Raw genomic sequence first — 13,491 nt, 5'->3', positions numbered from 1 at the left:
TTACCTCTGACCTCCCTGTCCAAGCCACAAGAGACAGGAAGCAGGGCGGGGTACGACTTAACAGGAGGCTAGAGAATGAACAGACCCCCTCAGACCCCTCTAGCTCTGTAGTGTACAGCACTCAAATTATTCATCCCCCACCAACAAAACCCACTAAATTGAAGGATTCATATTCAAAAACGGGAGTGTGTGAATTATAGATGTTTGGCCAACAATAGCTGTGCTCTGGGTGTGTAGTGTGTGGCTGGACTAGTGCACTGTGGGTCAGGGGAACAGGAAGTCTAGCTCTCTGGGTCACGTCTGGCTCCAAAGTTAGATGTAACTCATCTAAAATAATTAGCCTGTTTTATTTTAAGTGCCTCATTTTCGTCTTCGGTTAGTGCACAGTGTACACACTACTTTACTTTGGAACAGTCAATTCATTTCATTAATTGCCACAAATGAGCGTGTTAAATTGAATTTACCACCCAGCATGCAGTCTCGTTCGGTGACTTAAAAGGATAGTTTCACATTTTGGCAAGAGTCAGATGAACTCATGGAGACCATGTTTATGTCTCTGCGTGCAATTTGAAGGAAGTTGAAGGAAGTTTCTGGAGCCATTGTACTAGTGTTAGTGCATGACTGGAAGTCTATGGGAGCAGCTGCTGACAGAAACTACACTACATGACCAAAAGTAACATTGCTGTGGGGACTTGCTTCGATTCAGCAACAAGAGCATTAGTGAGGTCGAGCACTGATGTTGGGCGATTAGGCCTGGCTCGCAGTCGCCATTCCAATTCATCCCAAAGGTGTTCAGTGGGGTTGAGGTCAGGGCTCTGTGCAGGCTAGTCAAGTTCTTCCACACCGATCTCGACAAACCATTTCTGCATGGACCTCACTTTATGCACGGGGGCATTGTCATGCTGAAACAGGAAAGGGCTTTCCCCAAACTGTTGCCACAAAGTTGGAAGCACAGAATCATCCAGAATGTAATTGTATGCTGTAGTGTTAAGATTTCCCTTCACTGGAACTAAGGGGCCTAGCCCGAACCATCAAAAACAGCCCTAGACCATTATTCCTCCTCCACCAAACTCTACAGTTGGCACTATGCATTCGGGCAGGTAGCGTTCTCCTGGCATCCACCAAACCCAGATACGTCCGTCGGACTGCCAGATGGTGAAGCGTGATTCATCACTCCAGAGAACGCGTTTCCACTGCTCCAGAATCCAATGGCGGCGAGCTTTACACCACTCCAGCCGACACTTGGCATTGCCCATGGTGATTTTAGTCTTGTGTGCAGCTGCTCGGCCATGGAAACCCATTTCATGAAGCTCCTGACGAACAGTTCTTGTGCTGACGTTGCTTCCAGAGGCAGTTTGGAACTCGATAGTGAGTGTTGCAACCAAGGACCGATGATTTTTATGCGCTTCAGCACTCGGCGGTCCCGTTCTGTGAGTTTGTGTGGCCTACCACTTTGCGGCTGAGCCATTGTTGCTCCTAGACGTTTCCACTTCACAATAAAAGCACTTACAGTTGACCGCAGCAGCTCTAGCAGAACATACATTCGACAAACTGACTAGTTGGAAAGTCACTGAGCTATTCAGTAAGGCCAGTAAGACCAATGTTTGTCTATGGAGATTGCATGGCTGTGTGCTCGATTTCATACACCTGTCAGCAACGGGTGTGGCTGAAATAGCAGAATCCACTAATTTGAAGGGCTGTCCACATACTTTTGTATATATACCTGTATGTGTACCTTCAACTTCCTTCAAACTGCACGCAGAGACATAACAATGGTATCCATGAGTTCATCTGACTCTGGGTAAGTGTAAAAAAAAGTTTTTTTTAAATAAACCCCTGTGAGGCTTTTGTCCCTCCTTGGACAAGCCTCACTCATGTAGATTTAAAGATAATCTGTCAACATTGCTAAATAGCCACTCTGCCACTTAAGACTGATTGGTCTACTTGTCCCTAATGCTGCTTCTCTCACCACACACACACACACACATGTCAAATGGTCTTTCGTGGTGCGCTAGGCTAGGCGCTCTCTCTCTCTCTCTCTCTCTCGCTCTCTCTCTCCCTCCCATCTCTCTCTCCCTGCCCCCTCTCTCTCGCTCTCTCTCGCTCCCTCCCATCTATCTCTCCCTGCTAGGCGCTAAACGGTATGTGTTGAGCGTTAGGCTCATTTACACATCAGTAGTAATGGCCTCTGCTAGGCAAGGTTCTCTGCTCTCCCTTTGTCAGAACGCTGATCCACTCAGCCCTGTGGTACATTTACTCCTATTCTCCTCCACTCAGCCATGTGGTACATTGTCTCCTACTCTCCTCCACGCAGCCCTGTGGTATGTTGTCTCCTACTCTCCTCCACTCATCCCTGTGGTACATTGTCTCCTACTCTCCTCCACGCAGCCCTGTGGTATGTTGTCTCCTACTCTCCTCCACGCAGCCCTGTGGTACATTCTCTCCTACTCTCCTCCACTCAGCCCTGTGGTACATTGTCTCCTACTCTCCTCCACTCAGCCCTGTGGTACATTGTCTCCTACTCTCCTCCACTCAGCCCTGTGGTACGTTGTCTCCTACTCTCCTCCACTCAGCCCTGTGGTACGTTTTCTCCTACTCTCCTCCACTCAGCCCTGTGGTACATTGTCTCCTACTCTCCTCCACTCAGCCCTGTGGTACATTGTCTCCTACTCTCCTCCACTCAGCCCTGTGGTACGTTGTCTCCTACTCTCCTCCACTCAGCCCTGTGGTACGTTGTCTCCTACTCTCCTCCACTCAGCCCTGTGGTACGTTTTCTCCTACTCTCCTCCACTCAGCCCTGTGGTACATTGTCTCCTACTCTCCTCCACTCAGCCCTGTGGTACATTGTCTCCTACTCTCCTCCACTCAGCCCTGTGGTACATTGTCTCCTACTCTCCTCCACTCAGCCCTGTGGTACGTTGTCTCCTACTCTCCTCCACTCAGCCCTGTGGTACGTTGTCTCCTACTCTCCTCCACTCAGCCCTGTGGTACGTTTTCTCCTACTCTCCTCCACTCAGCCCTGTGGTACATTCCCTCCTACTCTCCTCCACTCAGCCCTGTGGTACGTTTTCTTCTACTCTCCTCCACTCAGCCCTGTGATTGTCTCATACTCTCCTCCTGTCTCAAACTGTGATATAACAACATCTCCTTGAGGAAGGCTGCTGTTGTCTGACTAACAACCCAAGTCTCACCCACTGTGTGTGTGTGTGTGTGTGTGTGTGTGTGTGTGTGTGTGTGTGTGTGTGTGTGTGTGTGTGTGTGTGTGTGTGTGTGTGTGTGTGTGTGTGTGTGCGTGTGTGCGTGCGTGCGTGCGTGCGTGCGTGTGTTCTAGTCACTCTGACAGTCTCAATATCTCAATAGTGTGACCTCTCTCCCTTTGTTCTGTTAACCCGGGTCTTTTTTCTCTGGTACAAAACGTGTTTCATTCCATCAGGTCCTTCCCTGGCCTGTTGTATAAAGAGAAACCCAGTATACTGTACTGTACCTTATATGTGTGGGAGTGAAAATGCACTTACCCTGCATCTCATTCTGTCACTGACCTTGCTTTTGCTCAATAAACGTCTCCTTTCTTACTTTCTCTCTCTTTCTTTCTTTCCGTACTCCTCCTCTACTTGATTTGCTGTGCTGTGCCACACTGTACCGTACTATCATAACAGCTGATTGTCTTTCTAGAATTATATCTCTTTCATTTAATTGTCTTTCATTCACTTAATTATCTTTATTTATGGGGGGGGGGTTTAGAGAGAGGGAGGGGGGTAGAGAGAGAGGGGGGTAGAGACTGACAGAGAGAGGGATACCAGTATGTATTATAGTACAGGGCCAGTCTCAGCCTCAGCCGTAGACAAACAAGCTCCAGCGTCTTAACATGGGAAGTTAATGTGTAATGGAGGATTTAGTCTCGAGCTGACTATGTTTGTGCTATTTATTATCATGCCCGCCCATACTTAAAACACTATCCTTATTCTATCATTATGCAGCCTTCTGACTGGGATTCTAGCTAAAAGAAGTGTGGGAACTGCTTTTCTAGCACACACAATGGCTATCTGAGAGCTGTCACACAAACACACACAGAGATAGACAGACTGATTTTCTGTTAAATATCATTTTTCTAATAGCACTTCTCTTTAGTCAGGCTACAGAGAATCCTTCCCCCTGGCAGGCCTCTAACAGTGAAAGGAGATATCAGTGTTTGTGTGAATAACCACCTGGATGTCCGCTCTCCCTCTCTCGCACTCCTTCAAACACCCTCCGTTCACTGCTGATTCATATTAGCTCACTCTCCAAAGACACACTAATGTATTCTAAGATCTCTGGAGCTGCCGGTGTCTTTGAAATCATCTGAATTACAGCCGCAACACAAAGTGAAGTCAAGGGTACCTGTGCTGTGCTGTCTCACTGCTCTCACTGTTTCTTTCCATATTTCTGTCCAGAGATGAGATGTAGTGTTTAGAGTTACAGTCCAACCCAGTTTCTAGCCGTAAAGTCCCTATTTGTCCCCATGAAGAGCCCGTTAGGGCCTCGGAGCATTAGTCTGATCAGCCAGAAAGAATCAGGCAGTACATTCTGAACTCTACATTTACTCTTACATACAGTGGGGGAAAAAAAGTATTTAGTCAGCCACCAATTGTGCAGGTTCTCCCACTTAAAAAGATGAGAGAGACCTGTAATTTTCATCATAGGTACACGTCAACTATGACAGACAAAATAAGAAAAAAATATCCAGAAAATCACATTGTAGGATTTTTTATGAATTTATTTGCAAATGATGGTGGAAAATAAGTATTTGGTCAATAACAAAAGTTTCTCAATACTTTGTTATATACCCTTTGTTGGCAATGACACAGGTCAAACGTTTTCTGTAAGTCTTCACAAGGTTTTCACACACTGTTGCAGGTATTTTGGCCCATTCCTCCATGCAGATCTCCTCTAGAGCAGTTATGTTTTGGGGCTGTCGCTGGGCAACACGGACTTTCAACTCCCTCCAAAGATTTTCTATGGGGTTGAGATCTGGAGACTGGCTAGGCCACTCCAGGACCTTGAAATGCTTCTTACGAAGCCACTCCTTCATTGCCCGGGCGGTGTGTTTGGGATCATTGTCATGCTGAAAGACCCAGCCACGTTTCATCTTCAATGCCCTTGCTGATGGAAGGAGGTTTTCACTCAAAATCTCACGATACATGGCCCCATTCATTCTTTCCTTTACACGGATCAGTCGTCCTGGTCCCTTTGCAGAAAAAACAGCCCCAAAGCATGATGTTTCCACCCCCATGCTTCACAGTAGGTATGGTGTTCTTTGGATGCAACTCAGCATTCTTTGTCCTCCAAACACGACGAGTTGAGTTTTTACCAAAAAGTTCTATTTTGGTTTCATCTGACCATATGACATTCTCCCAATCCTCTTCTGGATCATCCAAATGCACTCTAGCAAACTTCAGACGGGCCTGGACATGTACTGGCTTAAGCAGGGGGACACGTCTGGCACTGCAGGATTTGAGTCCCTGGCGGCGTAGTGTGTTACTGATGGTAGGCTTTGTTACTTTGGTCCCAGCTCTCTGCAGGTCATTCACTAGGTCCCCCCGTGTGGTTCTGGGATTTTTTCTCACCGTTCTTGTGATCATTTTGACTCCACAGGGTGAGATCTTGCGTGGAGCCCCAGATCGAGGGAGATTATCAGTGGTCTTGTATGTCTTCCATTTCCTAATAATTGCTCCCACAGTTGATTTCTTCAAACCAAGCTGCTTACCTATTGCAGATTCAGTCTTCCCAGCCTGGTACAGGTCTACAATTTTGTTTCTGGTGTCCTTTGACAGCTCTTTGGTCTTGGCCATAGTGGAGTTTGGAGTGTGACTGTTTGAGGTTGTGGACAGGTGTCTTTTATACTGATAACAAGTTCAAACAGGTGCCATTTATACAGGTAACGAGTGGAGGACAGAGGAGCCTCTTAAAGAAAAAGTTACAGGTCTGTGAGAGCCAGAAATCTTGCTTGTTTGTAGGTGACCAAATACTTATTTTCCACCATAATTTGCAAATAAATTCATAAAAAATCCTACAATGTGATTTTCTGGAGAAAAAAAATCTTAATTTGTCTGTCATAGTTGACGTGTACCTATGATGAAAATTACAGGCCTCTCTCATCTTTTTAAGTGGGAGAACTTGCACAATTGGTGGCTGACTAAATACTTTTTTTCCCCACTGTATGTACTGGAGGTTATTTGAAAGCACTCTGCATAAGACCATCTGCTTAACGACTTAACTTAGAACTTAAAATGTATTTATATAACGCTTTATACGCAATGTTTGGAACCCGCTTTACAAATACACTTTTTATTAAATCTAAGCACTTGTTGTATCTTGTTGTGCCTTCCAAGAAATTATTTTCTCCACGAGGTAAGACAAATATATTATTGTGCTGTGGACTGACAACAACCCGCTTCTTTGTGCATTTACCCATCCTGCAATTCATTGTGGTCCCTTTTTCAGCTTAATTGTGATTAGTGGATGTGGTTATGTGCATGTGTCATGCCCCTTGCTTGCATCATGACTTGTTGATGATTGTGTAACATGTGTTGCATCCATATGGAGCGGTTGTAACACTGTGCCTTGTGGCACCCCATATGCTCATTCTATCACTAGAGACACCCTGTAAGCCATACTTAAACATGTTTTTGATTTTGCAACATTCTGCAATGTTGCATAAAAGATGCAATTAGAAATGGAATGTCAGGAGTGTTCTTTTGCTCCAGGTCATGAGATTTAATGTCTTCTATACATTCCATTTATATCTGTAACATTCCGTTGGTGCCTGTAATGTTCCATGTATCTGAAACCTTGCGTTTAACTAGAAATGCCATGACTGAATGTGCCCTCACAATACCCTCACTTCTATCTTACACGCTCCCTCTACCTCCCTCCCTCTCTCTCTCCAGTTGACCAGAGTATGTTTGAGAACTCCAACGCCTCCAGAGCTCCAGGCCAGGGGCTCCAGGCCTCCAGGTTGACCCAGGCCTCTGCCCGTCGCTCCCTGGTCACGGCTAACCCTGCCCTGGGTAGCGGCCCTGCCGAGGCCCCCACCTCCACCACTATCGCTGGAGGTCAGCATAGGCTGAAGAACGCCCTGAACCTGGGCAAGGTGGTGGGGGCAAAGGTCAACGACCTGTTGCGGAGGAAGGAGCCCAGTCTTCTAGGAGACATCGGGGTCACAGAGGTCAACAAGAACGTAGGAGCAGTCTGGAGCAATATGGAGGAGATGACCCTAGGGACTACTGCCAATAGGTAAGGAGGGATACACACAGTACACAGTACACAGTACACAGTACACACAGACGCTTTTAGACACTGTGCTCTGGTGATTCACTCCAATATTGGTTTGATTCAGAGTCGAACTGTAGCTAGTTATTTCAAAAAGCATTGTATTATTTTGTCTAAAGTGGAATTATTTAAGCTTGGAAAGATCCGTTGTCCTTTCACCCCATATTAAAATCATAACCATGGAGTCAAAAATGTTTAAATGATTCATCAGAATTTTTCCAAACTGTGGGGTCGTGAATAAGTGATGAAGAGTAAGAGGAGGGTTAGTTAGACTGAAGACTGAGATTAAACCACACACAAACACACACACACACACACAGCCTTGGGTCTCCCTCTGTCTAAAGAGACAGAATGATCTGTCTGTCTACGCTGTAGCTGATCATTGATCTGTCTCTCTTGACTGACACACAGTCACCACCCTGCCACATGGGGCCAGGACAGACATTTCTCAGCTGCGGAAATCATATCCTCATCATAGAATTGGTAAAACCGTGATGATAAGTCGTCACCATGGCAATATGCTCGTTAATGGGGGACAGGTAGAGAAATATTCCACTGATAAAATAAACACACTAAACTACAGAGCTAAAACAGATGTCTGTACGTCTTCTCTCTCCCCTGTCTACTAAACAGACACAGAAACACACAATGATTGACACAGTTCTCTTCTCTATCCCTCCAGTCATACCTCTCTGGACTCCTTCCCTCGTCTGGACCCCCCTCCCCCCAGTAAGAAGCGTCTTCCTCGCGCCCTGAAGACCACCCAGGACATGATGATCTCATCTGACCCTGTCGTCACCACTCCCCCTGAGACCCCCGATCACTCCCTCCTCTCCTCCCCTGACAAGACCCCCCTCATCAGCAAGGAGCAGACCTTACCCCAGGGAGAGAGGGATGGAGAGAACGATGGAGGGAGAGACGGATTCACCGGACTGACTAGCTCTCTGGACAGCGAGAGGAAAGAGGAGGATGAGGTGGTGGAGATAGAGAGAAATGGGAGTAGTAAGATGGATGGAGTGGAAGGGGATGAGACAGAAGAGAGGAGAGAGCCAGAGAAGACCCAGATTCAGCTCCAGCTCTCTGTCCCAGATCTCATCCATAAGGACCACCCGGACCCCCACAGGTCGAAGACGTCTGAGCACAGGCAGAAGGCCCCGGGAGTGGACATGAGGCTGGCCTCCACCCCCGTGAAGGCTCCATACAGGATCAGTCTGAGTGTAAGTGAGGATGGGCTGATTGAGAACGGCTCCCTCTGTATGAGAGGATCAGCAGTTACAGACACAGAGGAGCCTGAACAACACCCCGACCTGCTCTCCTTTGAGTAGAGACACACACAAACACACACACACACACATACATACATACACACATAAATACACACACATACATGGATACATACATACATACATACACACACAGACCCTGAACCTCTGAGGCCCCAAAACAGTAGAGAGGGTGAGATGGGGGGGAACAGCAATGTGGAGAGGACTTGGCAGAGGGAGAGGAGAAGACAGAGATTGTTTGTGTAAGAAAATAAGAAGGAGAGAGGATGTTTTTGACTAGACCCTAGACTAGGATTAGGGGATAGAGATATAGATTGAGATGTAGTGTGTTTGAATGTGAGTGGGAGTTGGATATAGTGGGAGAGGAGTGGATAAAGGAAGGGTATGTGTGAGAGAGGTAGAGAGAACAAGACAGAGAAAGAGGATCTATTTTAGCATCATGAAGGGACAGACCAAAACCTCTTGGTCTGCCAAACATTGTTTTATAACCTTGTTTTAAGTCATGTTTTATAGTGTTAATCTTAGAAGATAATGCTGAAAGAAGATTTATACCCAAGGATTCTAGATATCTAGATTTCAAATAAATAATTTGAAATGTCATAGTACCCTTTCATGCTGAGACAGAATGTATTTTGTATGAGCTTTTATAACTGTTGCCCTTAAGAAAATATCAAGCATTCAGCGCTAAATATGAAAACATGACCAGTGGCGTAACGCAGTTTCACGGGGCCCCCTCGGAAGGTCTTGCGTGGATTGCGGGGGTGTCAGGTACACCAGTGAACACGACATAAACACTGACTAATATGATTCAACACCACAAGCACTTTCTCTGTTTTTATACGCCCACTGTTCCTCATTCTCACTCCACAAGTGGAGACATGTATTGTGGGAGACGTGAGATTGGGTTTGTTCAGCCTGTGTGTGTCTGGTTTATGTTTGTTGATCGACAGTCATTGTTTTAGTAGTGCCACTCACAGTCCTGTTGTTTTATTTCCTTTTTATGTGTCATCTTTATTTTGTCATTTGTTTTGAAGTAATGGATCATTCTGCCAAAAAAAAGTTTTGACAGAAAATATCACAAACACACACACACACACACACTCACAGGACACATAGTAGGACAGAATGAGGGGAATGTAAGGCAGGTCTCTCCCACAGCCTCCTCACCACTCCACTCATCCACTCCACCTCTTCCCCTCTCCTTCACTCCTCCTCTTCCCCTCTCCTCCACTCCTTCCTGAGATGAACAAACAGATATAATCCACTACCACAGCCTTTTTATGCTCCTAGCACAGATTAATGAGACTTCACACCAGTGTCTCACAAAACTGACCGTAGATCAGTGTGCAGGGGAACTACTACTCCAATAGAACAATGCTTAGTTATTCTGGGTGGGGTGCAATTAGGGTGTATGTGGATATGTGCTTCCATCAGTCAGCACACAGAGTATTAGTCTGGACCCAGTATCTCTGGAATGTAGTAGCCAAACACTGAGACTGGAGAGAGCGAGAGGGAGAGGGAGAGGGAGGGAGAGAGGGAGAGGGAGAGGGAGAGAGGGGGGGGGGTGAACTGCAGGCGACAGCACGAAGATTGATAGCATTGGGAGTATTTACATCCAGATTGTTGTTAGCCTATTGTATTGTATCAACCCAGTGTTTTCCAAACTGTGGGTCATGGGACATGGCTGAAAACAGGGATGTGACTAAAAACATGGATTTGTGTGATTGGATGTTTGAAAGGCTTTATGTATGTCAATGGTAAACAAAATGTTTGGCAACCACTGTATTTTCAACTATTTGTTTTAGACTGTGTTTTTAGATAATCTGTTTGATAAGGCAACCTAATCATGATGTAAACTAAAGCAATAATTTATATATTTGAAATTAATCAATCATCGTTTGTAGAGTCTAGACGGGTGTTGGCGTTATATTGTTATTTCTAAATGAGAACACTAAAGAGGACAGTTGCTTATAAAGCTACTTTTTACAGCATCAACACATAGCTTATCTGTATCAATACTATGCTGACCACTTAAGTTATATCAGATCTTGAAATGTGAAGGAATATACTGTACATTTGTGGAAATATTTTTACTACACCTTTATACCGTCTCTGTGTATATGAAAATCGTTTCACATCTTAAGAAATGAATGAAAGTGATTTATATTGAAACACATTTAAGTCATAAATCTAGTAGAAACTGTTTCTATTTAGCTAGTTGTAAAGACATTTGATTGAAACGGAATGATATAACATACTGTGCATTTGATTTGTTATGATTGATTTATTCATAATTGTAATTATTGTTTTAAGTATCGTATTCTACAAGATGGTCAATATAATTTCACTACTCCACTGTTGAATGAAGGAAAGCTATAATGAGCAAGGATGATGTGGGTGTGGGTGTGTGTGACAGCGAGAGAGAGCGGAGAGAGAGAGAGAGAGAGAGAGAGAGAGAGACTTGTGGTGTATTTTGAGACATATGGACAGTTCTGATGAAGACCTTTCACTGGAACAGTTTTACTATGCATTATTTGTAATGCATTTGGGTCACCATTTCTTACAACAAATCTGTGATTTAAATATTTGTTTTTGATTTATTTAGATTTTATAGTTTTATGATTCTCTGTTTTTTAACGTTGGGGAAATAGTTAATCTTGCTACTGGAAAATATAAAGTTGAAAAATGAAATATGACTCCTTGTGCCTGTAACTTATGGACGAAACGGAGAGAACTTTGCTCTCTTCTGTCTTTTCAGAAGCTTTCCTGTCTATTTCGGGTCATACAGATGTAGGATCTTAATTTGATCACTATTTTGTTGCTGAGAATTTTCCTGCACAGCAGGAAATACAAACTTGTAGTGTATTCTAGGTTTAAAAATGCTTCTAACGTTTGTAATTTCCACTTTAAAATGTCAAACTTGATTTGCCCAAACGAAAAATGTATCAACCCTTACAGAAAATGTCCATTAAAGATGCACTATGCAGAAATCTCTCCACCATTTCCTGGTTGCAAAATTCTAATAGTTCCCCTAATTTCAGTTTATGTGACAAAACAAGCAAGTATAGTGTAGAGAATTATTGTACCATCTAAACTGCTGAGAAATATATTTTCAATAACCAATAATATATTATTTTCAGCTGTTTGAAGCTGATGTACCAAACTGAAAGTAAAAGACAAAAAACTAAACTTAAGAATGGGAAGCATAGAAATAACGCACATAGAACAGATCTACCACTTCTTAGACTTGCTTTCAATGATAATGACAGATCTATAACTCACATTTCTATGTGAATTTGGTCAGGTCACCCCCAAAAAATATTGCAACTTTAATTATAATCCACATAATAATTCACATTTCCCGTTGCTGCAAGATTATTTTCCTGCTGTAGCAAACTGGCTCAAATTAAGATCCTACATCTGTTGTATCCTGTTGTATTACTCTTTAAGGATTCACTTGTGAGGTCATGTACTAAACAACCAATGATTTCAAGAGTATAGGCTGGTTTATACTACGTCTATCGACAGTTATCGCAGTGACATCATAAACATTCTATTGTCGTCCGACATCAGACTTGTCGTTGTCGTTATGAAAAAGTATGAATAGAAAAACTACAGGCTGCATGACATCAGCAGTCTGGTGGTCCAAAATAGCATACAGTGAGGGGGAAAAAGTATTTGATCCCCTGCTGATTTTGTACGTTTGCCCACTGACAAAGACATGATCAGTCTATAATTTTAATGGTAGGTTTATTTGAACAGTGAGAGACAGAATAACAACAAAACAATCCAGAAAAACGCATGTCAAAAATATTATAAATTGATTTGCATTTTAATGGGGGAAATAAGTATTTGACCCCTCTGCAAAACATGACTTAGTACTTGGTGGCAAAACCCTTGTTGGCAATCACAGAGGTCAGACGTTTCTTGTACTTGGCCACCAGGTGAGATCTTGCATGGAGCCCCAGGCCGAGGGAGATTGACAGTTCTTTTGTGTTTCTTCCATTTGCGAATAATCACACCAACTGTTGTCACCTTCTCACCAAGCTGCTTGGCGATGGTCTTGTAGCCCATTCCAGCCTTGTGTAGGTCTACAATCTTGTCCCTGACATCCTTGGAGAGCTCTTTGGTCTTGGCCATGGTGGAGAGTTTGGAATCTGATTGATTGATTGCTTCTGTGGACAGGTGTCTTTTATACAGGTAACTAACTGAGATTAGGAGCACTCCCTTTAAGAGTGTGCTCCTAATTTCAGCTCGTTACCTGTATAAAAGACCTGGGAGCCAGAAATCTTTCTGATTGAGAGGGGGTCAAATACTTATTTCCCTCATTAAAATGCAAATCAATTTATAACATTTTTGACATGCATTTGTTTGGATTTTGTTGTTGTTATTCTGTTCCACTGTTCAAATAAACCTACCATTAAAATTATAGACTGATCATGTCTTTGTCAGTGGGCTAACGTACAAAATCAGCAGGGGATCAAATACTTTTTTCCCTCACTGTAACTAGTGTATTTTAACACCAATAAACCCACCCGTTTAAGAATTAATTTAGTATATGTCAATCTAGCAAACCAGGCAACTAAAAGCAACTTTCTAAACAATGTTTTGGTTTGTTTCTATCTTGTTAGCTAGCTAGCTAATGTTAAGTTAGCTGGCTAGCCAGTTCAAATAATGATCATATCATATAGCTGACAACGTCTTCACTTTAGCTCATTTGTCTTCATTATTACATGAAAATAAACTCAAAACAAGATCATTATTTACAAGTTAATGGCAAGCCAATTACAGAAAAAAGCGTGCGGTTGTGAGTGTGACAAAATAAAAGCAGGACACTCTACCAGAGAATTTTAGAACTTGGACACTGTCTCGTTGGCCTAACGTTATATTCTAATTTGAC

At 43.6% G+C, this 13,491-nt stretch overlaps 1 protein-coding gene across 1 annotated transcript in view; it reads left to right on the top strand.

Annotated features, from left to right (window-relative positions):
- Nucleotides 1-10,135, top strand: part of LOC123481445 (carboxyl-terminal PDZ ligand of neuronal nitric oxide synthase protein-like) — a gene marked incomplete at its 5' end in the record, with an annotated part of 47,481 nt that extends 37,346 nt beyond the window's left edge. Inside the window, 2 exon segments of the mRNA XM_045205595.1 lie at nucleotides 6,927-7,272; nucleotides 7,991-10,135. Coding sequence (XP_045061530.1) covers nucleotides 6,927-7,272; nucleotides 7,991-8,633 — 989 coding nt within the window.
- Between the last annotated feature and the right edge of the window lie 3,356 nt (nucleotides 10,136-13,491).

This window comes from Coregonus clupeaformis, chromosome 20 (assembly GCF_020615455.1).
Source record: "Coregonus clupeaformis isolate EN_2021a chromosome 20, ASM2061545v1, whole genome shotgun sequence".
Taxonomy (NCBI): Eukaryota; Metazoa; Chordata; class Actinopteri; order Salmoniformes; family Salmonidae; genus Coregonus; species Coregonus clupeaformis.
This window is presented reverse-complemented; position numbering and strand designations above follow the sequence as displayed.